This window comes from Taeniopygia guttata, chromosome 30, assembly GCF_048771995.1.
Source record: "Taeniopygia guttata chromosome 30, bTaeGut7.mat, whole genome shotgun sequence".
Taxonomy (NCBI): domain Eukaryota; kingdom Metazoa; phylum Chordata; class Aves; order Passeriformes; family Estrildidae; genus Taeniopygia; species Taeniopygia guttata.
Window position 1 is genome coordinate 2,459,019 of NC_133055.1, and position 16,457 is coordinate 2,475,475.

The 16,457-nt window shown below is 59.2% G+C and overlaps 2 protein-coding genes across 2 annotated transcripts in view; one reads left to right on the forward strand and one right to left on the reverse strand.

The window, feature by feature from the left end:
• The window catches only part of LOC140680256 (uncharacterized), a 1,118,524-nt gene that overhangs the window by 348,487 nt on the left and 753,580 nt on the right, over nt 1-16,457 (reverse strand). Inside the window, exon 18 of the mRNA XM_072919758.1 lies at nt 2,736-3,153. Coding sequence (XP_072775859.1) covers nt 2,736-3,153 — 418 coding nt within the window. The remainder of the gene's footprint in view (nt 1-2,735; nt 3,154-16,457) is intronic.
• LOC105760196 (uncharacterized) overlaps nt 1-16,457 on the forward strand; it is a 448,806-nt gene that overhangs the window by 227,656 nt on the left and 204,693 nt on the right. Inside the window, exons 10-12 of the mRNA XM_072919757.1 lie at nt 11,086-11,484; nt 11,569-11,764; nt 14,143-14,898. Of these exons, the coding sequence (XP_072775858.1) occupies nt 11,086-11,484; nt 11,569-11,764; nt 14,143-14,898 (1,351 nt within the window). The remainder of the gene's footprint in view (nt 1-11,085; nt 11,485-11,568; nt 11,765-14,142; nt 14,899-16,457) is intronic.

Sequence of the window (16,457 nt, forward strand, 5' to 3'; positions counted from 1 at the left end):
GCTGCGTCACTGTGGGGACGGGAGAGGAGACGCCCCTGATGCGGCCGCGCCCCGCCTGCTCCGACTCCAGCGCGGCCGAGCCCCCGGGAACGCCCATCTCCCTCCTCGCACTGTTGCTCAGCAACAAGGAGCCTTCTGCCTCTCGGCCGAAGTCTGCTCCGCCCTGGGGCTGCTTCAGGCTCGGTGCCAGCCGGCCCCGCTCTGCCTGGCCCTGCGCCCGCCGCTCCGCGCTGCCACTTCGTGCTGCCGCTCTGCGGTCCGCCCGGGCGGCTGGCCAGTGCTCACTGCCGCACCCTGCTGCTCTCCGCCACAGCCCGTTGCCTTAGTTCTGCCAACCCGTTCCACAAGGGACGAGGAAGGGCTTTCTGTAACTTTTTCTTGCCTTTGTATCTTGTTTCTAAGCTCCAGCACTACTTTCTTGTCTTTTCTGCTCTCTATCACTGCGTCCCAAAGCAGCTGCCCCAGCTCTTGTGATTCGACTTTACTAAAAATCAGCGAAGGCTTTTGCAGCTTGCCTTGTTTCTTGCCCACAGAACCAACTGTTCTAAATCGGCTTCTTTAACTTTTTCAGCTCTCTTTGAGAGAATATGAAAGAGAAGCTGTACGGAAGCCTGGAGATCCCTATCTAAATTAAGCCCTTTAAATTGCCTCCGTCTGAGAAAGGAGGTGAAAAGGTTATATGCTGTTTGCCTTATTCATTACTCATGTCAGCGCTGTTGCAGACCCTCCAGGCTTCAGCAGCACGTATCGGCTGAGCTCGCCGTTGCGGTCACTCAGGGCGCGGCTCCAGGTAGTGGAGATTAATCGCCATCCGTCTAGCTGCAGGACCCGACCCCAACGCAAACGTCTCACAGATCCAGGCGGGGGGATCCCATCCGTTCGGGCGCCAGATGTTGGTGAGAGAGTCGCGGGAGACAAGTCTCATGCTGTCATGATCAACAAGTCTCAGTTTATTGGAGTCGATTACAGTTTCTTTATACAAGCACTAATTAGTTCATACATATTGCAAAAGCGAACCTCAGGATTGGTTACCTTTCTATTAACACATATATCTCTTTGCGATAAACCTTGCAGTTACTGCTTCTTATACTTGATTATCTTTCTGCATACTAAGCAATTTTACATCTTGGTTGTTAGGGAGACATCTGTATGTTCAAGGTTGTTAGGGGATATCTGTTTCTCAAGGTTGTTTTCATGCTACAAGTCACGTATTCTCACACTCTCATCAACTCAACCCTTTAGTGTCCCTTGCTGCGCAGCCATTCTTCAGCTAAACTCTCGACAGATTGTGAAAAGTCCTTTTCTCCCAGCCCGCGCGGGCAGAGAAGGAGTCGAGATGCGGAGCTTTGCTTCTCAGGGACGTTTATTGTCCCTTTTCTCTAACAGCTTTGTCCGCTCTGCTGAGCTCTGTCTAGCAGGTCGGTCTGTGGCAGTCTCCCTGCCCTCAGGGCGCTGTTTGCTTTCTACACTAAAAACTACCTGGACTGTGTTTACAGTAACGTGCCAATATCTATCATTTATGTTGGACAGTGTGTCTCTACCTTCAAACAACAGAAAAGTGGCACCATCACAGCAAGACATGGAGGGCAAAAAGAAGGAGAAGAAGGTCAGGACACACCCAGATCCCTCCACCTTGTCCCATTGAACCCCATATTTTAAAGTGTTAAAATTCTACTTTTCCACCCTGTGTTAATTCACCTACCACGCTACTCAAACCCTTGTGCCTTGTAATTCCTCATACAAAGTTGGCAATGTTCTCCAGGGGCTAAAACCAAAGCCACCGGTGTTCTTGAAACCATGCCAAGCTCTCCGAGGCCCCTGCCAGGGTCTCGAGCCATCCAGGGCAGCCAGAGGGATGTCCTGGATTCTGACACCCCCCAATTACCGAGCAGTGGGAGCCCCCCGGGCACTACCCCCCCCCCCCCCCCTCACCAAGCACCGGGATAGGGACCGGACCCCCATCGAACCCTGGGAACCCCACAAGCACCGGGACCCCCCAGGCAGCGCCACCCCCGTGCACCGGGACAGGGACCGGGCCCCCCTCGTGCACCGACCCCGCCGAGCACTGGGCCCGGACCCCCTTTGTGCCCCCATCCATGACGGAGGTTCCATCCCCTCCGCTTTGACCCCCCCCAGAGCCGTGGGACCCCCAGGAACAGTGCAGGGACTGTGGGGGACCCCAAGGCCTGGGGGGGCACAGGGGGTTCACCAGCACTAGGGGAGTCCCTTAGGGTTTGGTCCTTTCCCCCTCGTTGTCTCCCAGGACCCCCTGTTATAATCAGCACCCCCCCCCAATTTACTGGGACCCCCCCATTCACTGCTTCCCCCCTTCCCTGACTCCCCCAAAGCGCTGGGACCCCCTGAGCCATGAGCCCCCCGCAGTGCGCCAGGACCCCCCACTCACCTCCCATCCCCCATCCATGGGAACCCCCCCAAATCACAGCAGCACAAGGTGAAGAAGCCAACACCTTCCCCACACCCAGCATGGATCACCAGGACCACGGTTTAGCAGGGCTCTGCCCAACGGGGGTCACTGGGGATCATCCAGCCTGGATCCTCCCATGGGGCATGGAGCTGGAGCAGCGCACCAAGCTCTTCCCTCACTCTCCTCCCTCACTCCAAGCTCTTCCCTCACTCTCTTCCCTCACTCCAAGCTCTTCCCTCACTCTCTTCCTTCACTCCAAGCTCTTCCCTCACTCGGAGCACTCACAGGGCTTCCCTTAGTGGTGCCTCCGTTGGTGCTGGGTCAAGTTTGAGCTCTGTGCGAAGCTCTTCCCACACTCCCCACACTCGTAGGGCCTCTCCCCGGTGTGGATGCGCCGGTGCACGGTGAGGCTGAAGTTGCGGTTGAAGCCCTTCCCGCAGTCGGGGCAGAGGAAGGGCCTCTCCTCTGTGTGAATCTGCTCATGTCTGAGGACACTGGAGCTGGTGTGAAACCTCTTCCCACACTGGGGACACTCGTAGGGCCTCTCCCCTGTGTGGATGCGCTGGTGTGTTCTCAGGTATGAGCTCTGCCCAAAGCTCTTCCCACATTCCAAGCACTCATAGGGCCGTTCCCCAGTGTGGATCACCATGTGCCGGACCAGGTCCGAGCTGTCTCTGAAACTCTTCCCACACTTCCCACACTCGTAGGGCCTCTCCCCAGTGTGGATCCTCTGGTGCCGGATCAGATTGGAGCTCTGACTGAAACCCTTCCCACATTCCAAGCACTTGTGGGGCTTCTCCCTGCCATGAGACTTCTCCACCAGCTCCGAGCTCTGGCTGGATCTCCGCCCGCCTTCCTGGCTCAGGGGGGCTCTTTCCTCCCCGCAGCTCCCTGGGCTGGGTTTGCAGCTCCTCCTCCTGCAGCATCTCCGGGGCTTTTCCTCCTTGTCGATCCAGACACGCCCAGGGAATGAAAAATCCTGGTTTGGGGAAAAAAACAAGAGGAGAGCACCTTGGACTGGAGGTTCCTCCTTGCCCAAGTTCATCTCAGGAAGTCATTGGGAATCTTGTGTCTGTAAGAACCTCCAAAACACCAAGATTCAGCCCAAAAATCCTACAAACTTCAAGATACAGATCAAAAACTCCCCAAACATCACAAGTCAGCAAAAACCTCCTCCAAAACATAAAGATTCAGCTGCCACATAAAACCAAAGCACCAACATTTAGCCCAAGAAAGCTCAGAAACACCAAGATTCACCCCGTGAAAATCCTGGATCCCCCTCCACAGTCACCTGCTGCATGTGGGGGGAGAAACGCTCCTGGGGCTGGGGGGAGGCTGCAGATACAGGGAGGGGTGGAACCTTCTGCTGCTTCCTCTTTCTGCTCCTCCTCCTCCTCCTGTGTCTCTCCTCTTCCTCACACTCCTCTTCCTCCTGCTATTCCTCCTTCTCCTGCACAATCCCACCTTCTCCTGCCACCTGCATCGTTTGACCATTCTGTTCCTCAAGCCTGCTTCTCCTTCCCTTGTCCTCCTGCCCCCAGGCCCAGCACCCACTGCCGGCTCCCTCTTCCCCCCAGACCCACAGCATCCCAGCCGAGGGGCAGGGATGGAGCTGGGGCAGGTCGGGCTGGGGCAGCGCTGGGCTCTCGGCTGCTCCCGCCCGCACTCGGTCCCCACTGCAGCCGCTCCCGCCAGGACAGCGCGGGGGGGCCCGGCCTTGGCGCTGCCCCACTCCCACCTCCCCAAATTCCCCTCGCGGGGGCGATGGGGCCGAGGCGGGGAGTCCAGTTGGGGAAGGCTCAGAGGGCCAGGGAGCTGTAAACAAAGGAGTGACAGGAGAAGGAATCGGTTTCAGAAAATGTTATCAGTTAATGACACAGACTGCTGCTCAGCCAAGGTCCTGCTCAATTCATGAACTTCCAGAAGAACAACAAAGAACTTAACAGAGCCATGAATATCATTTGCTATATAAAAGCAGGGAGCATATTAAGGGAGTATGTAGTAGGTGGATTGGGAAGTCTGTAGCTCTCAAGTGCTTCAGCCAATGGGGAAAGCAGAGGGAGATGTGGCCAGGAGAATTAGGATTAAAAGGAGGCTGTGTCCTCCAACAATTGGGAGATCCCATGGGGAAAGTCCCATGGCCTCTCCCATTTTTAGGAATGAAATTAATTTCACAGGACTCCTCTGTCTGCTTTGTGGACAGAATCCTCTGGTGATGTCAATTTTCCCGCACACCCTGGGGCAGGGAGTGCAGCTGAAGGTGCCTCACCCACTTTGGGTGATCGGCTCCCTTGGCTGGTGGCGGCACCGGGGACTGATTGGGGACCCGGGAGTGACCAGGAGACAGACGAGTGACACATCAGGGGGGTCTGTGAAGAGTCAGCAGGGAGAGAGCACTGAAAATCTCATCAGTGAGTGCCCTGGGATCTTCGGGGAGTGAACATGGCAGGGCACCCATGGAGGGGTGAAAAGGGAAAGCCAGGGAGGGCTCCTGGCCAAAGGGATGATGATGCCAAAATGTCTCTGAAGGGTCCCTTGGGAGAATGCTGAGGTAGTTTGCACATTCCCCCAGAGGTAATTAAGGACATGGACACCCAGGGGGGCAATAAGGGAAGGGGAGAAGGGATTTGGACAACAGGGGATGGATGGTGTTGGTGTGCTGGGAAGGGATTGGGTGAAGGGGAGTGTGCAGCAATATGGTTCAGGCAAGAAGCAGCAGGAGGAATGTGTGTGGTAAGAAAATGGATGATGGCAAACAGGAGGAAGAGAAAAATACTCAGGATTGGGATGTTTTTCAGCAGGGTCCTATCCTCAGAATTTGCCAGCTGATACTTTGAATTCCCAGTTTCCAGGAGAGGAAAAGCAGGAGGTCAGGATGGCAGGGGTTTCTCTGTGGTGGGCAGCGGCAGCAGTGGGCGCAGAGGTGCGGGACCGGGAGCAGGGCTGGGGGCCTGTGGGGAGCTGTGGGGCTGTGGGGAGCAGGGCTGGGGGCTGGGAAAGGCAGGAATGGGGGTCCAAGGTGTTCCAAGGCGTTCCAGGATCAGGCACATGGGAAATCTAGAGGCTGGGAGCAGGGAAAAGGGGAGCAGAGGGCCCTGATGTCCGGAAATGGGGGATTCAGGGGGTCCCTGTGCAGGATAAGGGGAGCAGGGGGGGTCCCGGTGCCGGCAATGGCGATTCAGGGTCCCGGTGCCGGGGTCCCACTCCCCCCTCGCCCGCCAGGAGCGCCCCCAGCCCCAGCGCTGGAGCCACCGCGCTGCTCCTCCTCACTCCCAGTATGATCCCAGTATGATCCCAGTAGGATCAGTCACCCAGGAGCTGCTCCCAGTATGATCCCAGTACAGCCCAGTCACTCCTGGCATCCCCCCACCCCTCTCTGCGTTCCGACCTGTCCCGGCTCCATCCCCGCCCCTCCCGCGGCTGCGGGGAGGAGGAGGAGGAGGGAGGAAGAGGCGGAGCGGCAGCGGGAGCAGCAGGAGGAGCGGGGAGGATGAACCGCGGGGCTCCGGCTCTGTCTGAACTCGCAGCACCCCGGGAGCGTCGCCCCCATCCCGCAGGTGCCCGGGCAGGGGGAGCTGGCCCCAAATATCCCGGGGCTCCCTGGGTTTGGGGTTTTTGGGGGGATGTTTGGAGCTGGCGGGGCTCCAAGGCCGAGCCGCAGCTGCCCTCGGGGGGACATCGGGGGTCCCCGGGAGGTGTTTTTGGGGGGTCCCGGTGCGGGTGGCGGCAGAGCCCCGGCGGGGCCGGGGGGATGCGGGTCCCCCCGCGGTGCGGGTTGGGCTTCCCGGCCGGGCCCTCCGAGCTCTGCCGGGGCCGCGTGGGGACCGCGCGGGAGCGGCGGGAGCGGCGGGGGGACCCCGGATTTGGGGAGCCCCGGGAGAGCCGCGGCTTCCCTGGGCGGGAGCGCAGAGAGAGGAGAGCCCCAGGAGCCCCAGCGGGGACCCCGAGAGGGGGGACCCCTGGCAGTGCCGGCACCCGGCAATGGGGGGTGCTGGGGCTGGAGGGGCGGCATGGCCGGGAAAGGGGTTCGGGGGTACCGGGGCCGCCAGGGGCTGCTCCCAGCAGGTGCCCAGTTCCTACCCCTGTGTGCTTCCAGTTTCCTGGGCACTCCCAGGATGAGCCCAGTCAGTCCCAGTATCACCCTGCTCACTTCCCCTCACTCCCTGCAGGATCCCTGTTTCTCCCAGTATGAGCCCAGTCATTCTCAGTCATTCCCCATTGTGACGCTATTTGCCCTCAGCAAGTCCCAGTTGCTCCCACTTTTCTCCAGTGTGTTCCCACTTCTCCCAGTTGCTCCTAGTATAGTCCCAGTCACTCCCAGTATGATCCCAATATGAGCCCAGTATGATCCCAGTCTGCCCCAGCAGGGCCCCAGTCACTCACACTTGCCCCCAGCATGGTCCCAGTTGCCCCCAGCACATTCCCAGTGGCTCCCAGTGTGGTCCCAGTCACCACCTGTGTGAATTTGGCTCCCAGCATGGGCCTGGCAGCTCCCAGTAACCCCCAGTCAGGGTCCCTTGGCACCCACTGTAATCCCAGTATGATCCCAGTCACTCCCAGTATGATGCCAGTGCCCCCCAGTGTGATCCCAGTTGCTCCCTGTCAATGCCAACATGACCCCAGTAACCACCAGTATGATCCCTATGAATCCCAGTCTCTCCCAGTATATCCCAGTCCCTCCCACTTCCTCCCACTTACTTTCAGCATGATTCCAGTTGTTCACAGCCACTCCCAGTCAATCCCAGTATGATTCCTGTCACCCTCCATGGACCTGGCTCCTCCCAGTCTCACCCAGCATGGACCCGGCTGCTCCCACTGTGATCCCTGTATGATCCCAGTTGCTGCCAGAATAGTTGCAGTTGTTCCCAGTTCCTCCCTGTATGATCCCAGGTGTCCCTAGAATAGTCCCAATCCCACTCAGCATGGTCCCACTCACTCTCAGCTGTCCCCAGCATGGTCCCAGCTGTTCCCAGTGTGGTTCCAGTCCCCCCAGTATGGTCACAGACACTCCCAGTATATTCCAGTTGGCCCAATAAGGTTTTGATGACCTCAGAATGATCCCAGTCTTTCCCAGTTACTCCCAGTTGCCTCCAGCATGATCCCAGTTTCTGGCAGTTGTCCAAAGTGTGGTCCCAGTCGCTCCCAGTATGAACCCAGTTTCCCCATTTGTGGTCTCAGTCCCCTCAGCACGGTTCCAGTACCTTCCAGTTGGTCCCAGTTGCTTCCAATGTGTCCAGATTTTCCTCCCAACATGGGCCCAGTAGCTCCCAGTGACCCCCAGCCAGGATCCATTCACACCTGCTGGAATCCCAGTGGCTCCCAGGATGGTCCCAGCTGCACCCAGTCCCCCCCAGTATGGTTCCAGTCACTCCCAGTATGATTCCAGCCCTGCCCAGAATGACTCCCTGTCACTCCCAGGGTGGGCCCAGTTGCTCCCAGTCACCTCCAGCATGGTTCCAGTCCCAGCCAGCACACTTCCAGTCATTCCCAGTATGATGCCGGCCAGTTCCAGTAGGATCCCAGTAGGAATCCAGCATGGGCACAGCTGCTCCCATTATCATCCACTGTGGTTCCAGTTGCTCCCATTTACCCCCACTGTGGTTTCAGTCTCTCCCAGTGTATCCCAGTTGCTCCCACCATGTTCCCAGTCACTCCAGTTGTCCTCAGTTGCTTCCAGCCTGATCCCAGTTGCTCCAAGTAAGATCCAGTAGGATCCCATTTGCCCCCAGCATGCTTTCAGTTGCTTCCTGTTCTCCCCAGTGTGATCCCAGTTGCCCCCAGTTGTCCCTTGTATCAACCCCATCACTCCCCATATGATCCCAGTTGCTCCCAGCATGGTCCCAGTCATGCCCAGTTGTCCCCGGTGTAGACCCACTCACTTCCACTCGCTCTCAGTTCTCCCCAGCATGGTCCCCGTTGTTCCCAGTGTGTTCCCAGTCACCCCAGTAAGGTTACAGACATCCCCAGTAAATCCCAGTTGCCTTCAGCATCTCTGTGGTCATTCCCAGACACTCCCAGTGATCCCAGTAAGGTGCTTGTTATCCCAGTATGATCTCAGTCATGCCCAGTATGTCCCAGTTGTCTCCAGCCTCCAGTCATTCCCAATTCCTCCAGTTTGCTTGCAGCATGATCCCAGTTGTTCTCAGTTGCTCCCAGTAGCCCAAAGTGGGATCCCACTTGCTCCCTTTCATCACCAGTATGAGCCCAGTAACCTCCAGTATGATCCTTGTCACATGCCAGCACTCCCAGTATGGTCCCAGTATAATCCCAGTAACTTCCAATCACTCGCAGTATGGTCCCAGTTGCCTCCAGCTACATCAGCCCAGTCAATCCCAGTATGATGCCGTTTGCTCCCAGAGTGCTCCAAGTTGCTCCCAGTCACCCCCAGTACAGGGATGCTGTGCATGGTGTGTTCCCAGTCACTCTCAGACACTCCCAGTATTAGTCCAGTCCCTCTCAGTATGATCCAGAGATGACGCCAGTGTGCTCCCAGTCAGTGCCAATATGAACCAGTTGTGCTCCACATGGTTCCAGTTGCCCCTTTCACCCTCACTGTCCCTCCCAGTCTCTCACAGTGTCCCCCAGTTCCTTCCAGCATATTCCCACTCACTCCCAGTTCCTTCCAGCGCGATCCCATTTGCTCACAACTGCTCCCAGTCAGCCTCAGTGTCGTGGCACTCACCGCCAGTATGATCCCAGTCACCTCCAGCATGACCCCAGTATAAGCCCAGTCGTTTCCAGTCATCCCCAGCAGGCACCCAGTGACTCCCAGTTCCTCCCAGTTGCTCCTAGCATGATCCCAGTTGCTCACAGCTGCTCCCAGTCACCCTATTCATGCTCCCAGTCACTCCCAGTATATCCCATTTGCCCCCAGCATGGTCTCAGTTGCCCCCGTAGGCTCCTACTCTGTGTCAGTATGATCGCAGTACGATCCCAGTCTCCCTCGGGGTGACTGCAGTCTGCCCTGGCATGGGCCCAGCTGCTCCCAGTATGATTCCAGTACAATCCCAGTACAAACCAGTCCTTCCCAGTGCTGCCACTCCTGGCATCCCCGAGCCCTCTCTGCGTTCCCCCCTCCTGATCTCCTGAGAGGAGCCCCAAGGGCCGGCAGTGCCCAGGCAGGGTCCCCAGGCAGCCCCAGTTTGGATGTGCAGCCCCCAGTTTCCCCAGTTTGCCTCTCCTTTGGCCCGGGCCGGGTTCCCCCTGGAACAGTGGCTGGGAGCAGCCGAGAGCCCCGCGCTGCCCATCCCGACCTGTCCCGGCTCCATCCCCGCTCCTGCCGCGGGCTGCCGGGGCTGCGGGAACGGGAACCGAGGGTGTCGCTGCTGCTGGGGGAGGAGGAGGAGGGAGGGAAGGGCAGGGATGAAGGAGGAGCGGGAGGTGGGGATGGGGAGGAGGAGGAGGAGGGGGTATGGAAGGGGAGGGATGGAAGAGGAGAAAGAGGTGGGGATAACGAAGAGGAGGAGGAGGAGGAGGAGGAGGAGGAGGAGGAGGAGGAGGGGGGGGTGGAAGGGAAGGGATAAAGGAGGACAGGCAGGAGGGGACGGGACACAGGAGGAGGAGGAGGAGGGATGGAAGATGAGGGATGAGGGAGCAGAAGGCGGTGGAGTTAGAGAGCAGGAGGAGGGGGAAGGAAGGGCAGGGAGAGAAGGGCAGGGATGGAGGAGGAGCGGGAGGTGGGCTTAGGGAGGAGGAGGAGGAGGGGGGATGGAAGAGGAGGGGCGTCAGGAAGAGGAAGAGGAGGTTGAAAGGCGGATGGAGCAGAGCAGAGAGAAGCGCGCGGTCAGCCCTGCCTGAATTCGCAGCCCCCACCTGTGGGATCATCATCCCCCATCCCGCAGGTGAGCGGGGAGGGGGAGCTCGGGCCAGGTCTCCTGGGGGGTGCCTGGGTTGGGTTTTTTGGGGAGATGTTTGGAGAAGGAAGAACTGCGAAGCTGAGTGGAAAAGGCCTCTTGGGGGGACTCCTTGGAGCCCCGGGAGCCCAGAGCAGGGAAGAAGGGGAGAAGGGAGCCCGGGAGCCCAAAGAGCCCTGGCACCCCTGAATGGGGAGAGCCAAGAGGGGGGAGCTTTTGGGATTGCTGGGACTCCCGGCAGCCTGGGGAGGGCGGGCAGCGAGGAGAAGGGGGACCCCCAATGCAAGCGTGACCCCAGCAGCTGGGACAGGGGGGAGCCCTGAACAGCAAAGGGGAGGCAGCAGGGACGGGGAACTCCTGAGACGCTTTTTCACAGCTGGATCTCGGTGTTTGGGAGGATTTTATGGAGCCCAGGTGGCCGGGGACTTCTGGAGATGGACTGGGACAGAGGGAGCTTCCAACTCCACGTGCTCATCCCTTGTTTTCCCCAAACCAGGATTTCCCATTCCCAGCCCCTGGGAGGCTGCGAGGAAGAGGAAGAGCTTCTCCTTGTCCTTCCTCCCCCAGGGCAGGAGCTGAGGATGGAGAGCAGGGAGGACAAATCCCCGCGGCAGAACCTGGTGGAAGAGGCCGTTTTGAGCGGCTCCAGGGCGCAGGAACCCGACGGGGAGGAAAAGCCCCGGAGATCCCGCACGAGGAGGGGCTGCAAACGCAGATCGCGGGGATCTGAGGGGGAAAGACCCACCCTGGGCCGGGGAGGCGGCCGGAGATGGAGCCAGAGCTCGGAGCTGGGGGTCCCTGAGCAGCTCCATGATGGGGAGAAGCCCCACAAGTGCTCGGAGTGTGGGAAGGGCTTCAGGCGGAGAGGTGATCTGATCAAGCACCAGAGGATCCACACCGGGGAGAGGACCTACGAGTGTTCCAAGTGTGGGAAGAGGTTTCAGACCAGCTCCCATCTCCTCCAGCACTATTGGATTCACACGGAGGAGAGGCCCTTCTGCTGCCCCGACTGTGGGAAGGGATTCCGGAGTAACTCAGACCTCATCAAGCACCGGAGGATCCACACTGGGGAGAGGCCCTACGAGTGTTCTCAGTGTGGGAAGAGATTCTCAGAGAACACCGGACTGAAGAAGCACCAGAGGATCCACACTGGGGAGAGGCCCTACGAGTGTTCTGAGTGTGGGAAGACATTTCAGACCAGCTCCTGTCTCTTCCGGCACTATCAGAGTCACACAGAGGAGAGGCCCTTCTGCTGCCCCGACTGTGGGAAGGGATTCAGGCAGAACTCAGACCTCATCAAGCACCGGAGGATCCACACTGGGGAGAGGCCCTATGAGTGTTCTGAGTGTGGGAAGAGATTTTCAGACAGCTCCAGCCTGATGAGGCACCAGGTGATCCACACCGGGGAGAGGCCCTACGAATGTTCTGAGTGTGGGAAGAGATTCTCAGTGAGCTCCAGACTGAAGAAGCACCAGAGGATCCACACCGGGGAGGGGCCCTACGAATGTTCCAAGTTTCGGAAGAGATTCTCACAGAGCTCTGCCTTGACCCGACACCAACGGAGTCACCGGTAAGGGAAGCCCTTCGAGGGCCCCGAGTGCGAGAAGAGCTAAACTCCATCCCACACTGGAGGACCCACACTGGGCACAGCCCTGGTGATCCACATTCCCTGTGATCCATGTTGGGAACACACCTGGCTGCTTCTCCTTTTGTGTTTACCTGCATTGTTTTCTGTTCTCAACCCCTCTGTGCTCCGAAAGCCAAGAGGGATCAATCTTTCACCTCAAAACCACTCACATCCCACTGAAAACAACTGAAATTTAACCCTCAGAGACTCAATCCCACCTCAAATTGCTTGTTCCCACCTCAAAAATAAACTCAATCCCACGCCAAACTCACTCGATTCCACAGCTGCCAGGGTGAGATGGGTTTGAGAGGAGACTGGGAGATGTGGGATCCCAATTTAGAGCGGTGGGATGGGGATTGTGTGGGGCTGGGTGGCTGCGATGTATTTGATAGCAAATAAAACTTTCAGACTTACTGATTTCTTTGCCGTTCATTCCCAGTCCGTGGCAGTTCTGTTTGCAGAGCGCCGCCTCACAGAGCGTCCCCTCACAGTTCCGCCCTTGGCCTGAGCTCGGCCCTTTCCCCTCACGGTCCTGCCCTTTCCTCGCCCCCTTTCCCCTCACGGTCCCGCCCTTTCCTCGCCCCCTTTTCCCTCACGGTCTCGCCATTTCCTCGCCCCTTTCCCCTCACGGTCCCGCCCTTTCCTCGCTCCTTTCCCCTCACGGTCCCGCCATTTCCTCGCCCCTTTCCCCTCACGGTCCCGCCCTTTCCTCGCCCCCTTTCCCCTCACGGTCCCGCCATTTCCTCGCCCCCTTTCCCCTCACGGTCCCGCCCGTTCCTCGCTCCCTTTCCCCTCACGGTTTTCCCTTTCCTCGCCCCTTTCCCCTCACGGTTCGGCCTTCGGGAGCGGGGATTGTGTGGGGCAATATGGTGTCAGTACAAAGCCAGTACAGTCCCATTCGATCCCAGGATGATCCCAGTATGATCCCAGCACGATGCCAGTACAGTCCCAGTCACTCCCAGTAGGATCCCAGTAGGATTCCGGTAAGAGCCCAGTCCCTGCCGGTGCTGCCGGGGAGGAGGAGGGGAGGAATGAAGGAGGAGAAGGAGGTGGGGATAGCGAGGGGGAGGACGGGGAAGGAGGAGGGGGGATGGAAGGGAAGGGATAAAGGAGGACAGGCAGGAGGGGACGGGACACAGGAGGAGGAGGGATGGAAGATGAGGGATGAGGGAGCAGAAGGCGGTGGGGTTAGAGAACAGGAGGAGGGGGAAGGAAGGGCAGGGATGGAGGAGGAGCGGGAGGTGGGCTTAGGGAGGAGGAGGAGGAGGAGGAAAGGGGATGGAAGAGGAGGAGCGGCAGGAAGAGGAAGAGGAGGGACAAAGCGGATCGAACAGAGCAGAGAGAATCACGCGGTCAGCCCTGCCTGAATTCGCAGCCCCCACCTGTGGGATCATCGCCCCCCATCCCGCAGGTGAGCGGGGAGGGGGAGCTCGGGCCCGATCTCCCGGGGGGTGCCTGGGTTGAGTTTTTTGGGGGGATGTTTGGAGAAGGAAGAACTGCGAAGCGGAGCGGAAAAGGCCCCTTGGGGGGACTCCTTGGAGCCCCGGCAGCCCAGAGCAGAGAAGGAGGGGAGAAGGGAGCCCGGGAGCCCAAAGAGCCCGGCACCCCTGGATGGGGAGAGCCAAGAGGGGGGAGCTTTTGGGATCGCTGGGACTCGCGGCAGCCTGGGGAGGGCGGGCAGCGAGGAGAAGGGGACCCCGAATGCAAGCGTGACCCCAGCAGCTGGGACAGGGGGCAGCCCCGAACAGCAAAGGGGAGGCAGCAGGGACGGGGAACTCCCGGGAGGCTTTTTCAGGGCTGGATCTCGGTGTTCGGGAGGTTTTTATGGAGCCCAGGAGGGCAGGGACTTCCAGAGATGGACTGGGACAGAGGGGGAGCTTCCAACTTCACGTGCTCATCCCTTGTTTTCCCCAAACCAGGATTTCCCATTCCCAGCCCCTGGGCGGCTGCGAGGAAGAGGAAGAGCCTCTCCTCGTCCTTCCTCCCCCAGGGCAGGAGCTGAGGATGGAGAGCAGGGAGTACAAATCCCCGCGGCAGAACCTGGTGGGAGAGGCCGTTTTGAGCGGCTCCACGGCGCAGGAACCCGACGGGGAGGAAAAGCCCCGGAGATCCCGCACGAGGAGGGGCTGCAAAGGCAGATCGCGGGGATCTGAGGGGGAAAGACCCACCCTGGGCCAGGGAGGCGGCCGGAGATGGAGCCAGAGCTCGGAGCTGGGGGTCCCTGAGCAGCTCCATGATCGGGAGAAGCCCCACAAGTGCTCGGAGTGTGGGAAGGGCTTCAGGTGGAGCTCCAACCTGATCAGGCACCAGAGGATCCACACTGAGGAGAGGCCCTACGAGTGTGGGGAGTGTGGGAAGAGCTTCAGACACAGCTCCAGCCTGATCAGGAACCAGGTGAGTAATATCGGTCAGAGGCCCTACGAGTGTGGGGAGTGTGGGAAGAGCTTCATATGCAGCTCCAACCTGATCACGCACCAGAGGATCCACACTGGGGAGAGGCCATACGAGTGCTCCAAGTGTGGGAAGACGTTTCAGACCAGCTCCTGTCTCCTCCAACACTTTTGGATTCACACAGAGGAGAGGCCCTTCTGCTGCCCCGACTGTGGGAAGGGATTCAGGAGGAACTCTAACCTCATCAACCACCGGAGGATCCACACTGGGGAGAGGCCCTACGAGTGTTCTGAGTGTGGGAAGAGCTTCACCGAGAGATCCAGTCTGATCACGCACCAAAGGATTCACACGGGGGAGAGGCCCTACAAGTGTTCTGAGTGTGGGAAGAGGTTTAACAGAAACTCCCATCTCCTCCGGCACTATCAGAGTCACACGGAGGAGAGGCCCTACTGCTGCCCCGACTGCGGGAAGGGATTCAGGTACAACTCCGCCCTCATCAGGCATCGCCGCATCCACACCGGGGAGAGGCCCTACGAATGTTCCAAGTGTGGGAAGAGATTCTCACAGAGCTCTACCTTGACCCGACACCAACGGAGTCACCGGTAAGGGAAGCCCTTCGCGGGCCCCGAGTGCGAGAAGAGCTAAACTCCATCCCACACTGGAGGACCCACACTGGGCAAAGCCCTGGTGACCCACAGTCTCTGTGATCCATGTTGGGAACACACCTGGCTGCTTCTCCTTTTGTGTTTTCCTGCATTGTTTTCTGTTCTCCACCTCTCTGTGCTCCAAAAGCCAAGAGGGATCGATCTTTCACCTCAAAACCACTCACATCCCACTGAAAACAACTGAAATTTAACCCTCAGAGACTCAATCCCACCTCAAATTGCTTCTTCCCACCTCAAAAATAAACTCAATCCCACGCCAAACTCACTCGATACCACAGCTGCCAGGGTGAGATGGGTTTGGGAGGAGACTGGGAGAAGTGGGATCCCAGTTTAGAGCGGTGGGATGGGGATTGTGTGGGGCTGGGTGGCTGCGATGTATTTGATAACAAATGAAACTTTCAGACCTACTGATTTCTTTGCCGTTCATTCCCAGTCCGTGGCAGTTCTGTTTGCAGAGCGCCGGCTCACAAAGCGTCCCCTCACAGTTCCGCCCTTGGCCTGAGCTCGCCCCTTTCCCCTCACGGTCCCGCCATTTCCTCGCCCCTTTCCCCTCACGGTCCCGCCCTTTCCTCGCCCCTTTCCCCTCACGGTCCCGCCATTTCCTCGCCCCTTTCCCCTCACGGTCCCGCCCTTTCATCGCCCCCTTTCCCCTCACGGTCCCGTCCTTTCCTCGCTCCCTTTCCCCTCACGGTCCCACCCTTTCCTCGCCCCTTTCCCCTCACGGTCCCGCCATTTCCTCGCCCCCTTTCCCCTCACGATCCCGCCCTTTCCTCGCCCCCTTTCCCCTCACGGTTCGGCCTTCGGGAGCGGGGATTGTGTGGGGCACTATGGTGTCAGTACAAATCCAGTACAGTCCCATTCGATCACAGGATGATCCCGGTATGATCCCAGTACGATGCCAGTACAGTCCCAGTCACTCCCAGTAGGATCCCAGTAGGATTCCGGTAAGAGCCCAGTCCCTGCCGGTGCTGCCGGGGAGGAGGAGGGGAGGGATGAAGGAGGAGAAGGAGGTGGGGATAGCGTGGGGGAGGACGGGGAAGGAGGAGGGGGGATGGAAGGGAAGGGATAAAGGAGGACAGGCGGGAGGGGACGGGACGCAGGAGGAGGAGGAGGAGGAGCGATGGAAGATGAGGGATGAGGGAGGAGAAGGCGGCGGGATTAGAGAGCGGGAGGAGGGGGAAGGAAGGGGAGGCAGGGAAGGGCAGGCATGGAGGAGGAGCGGGAGGTGGGCTTAGCTAGGAGGAGGAGGAGGAAAGGGGATGGAAGAGGAGGGTCGGCAGGAAGAGGAAGAGGAGGGACGAAGCGGATCGAACAGAGCAGAGAGAATCACGCGGTCGAGCCCTGCCTGAATTCGCAGCCCCCACCTGTGGGATCATCGCCCCCCATCCCGCAGGTGAGCGGGGAGGGGGAGCTCGGGCCCGATCTCCCGGGGGGTGCCTGGGTGGGGTTTTTTGGGGAGATGTTTGGAGAAGGAAGAACTGCGAAGCTGAGCGGAA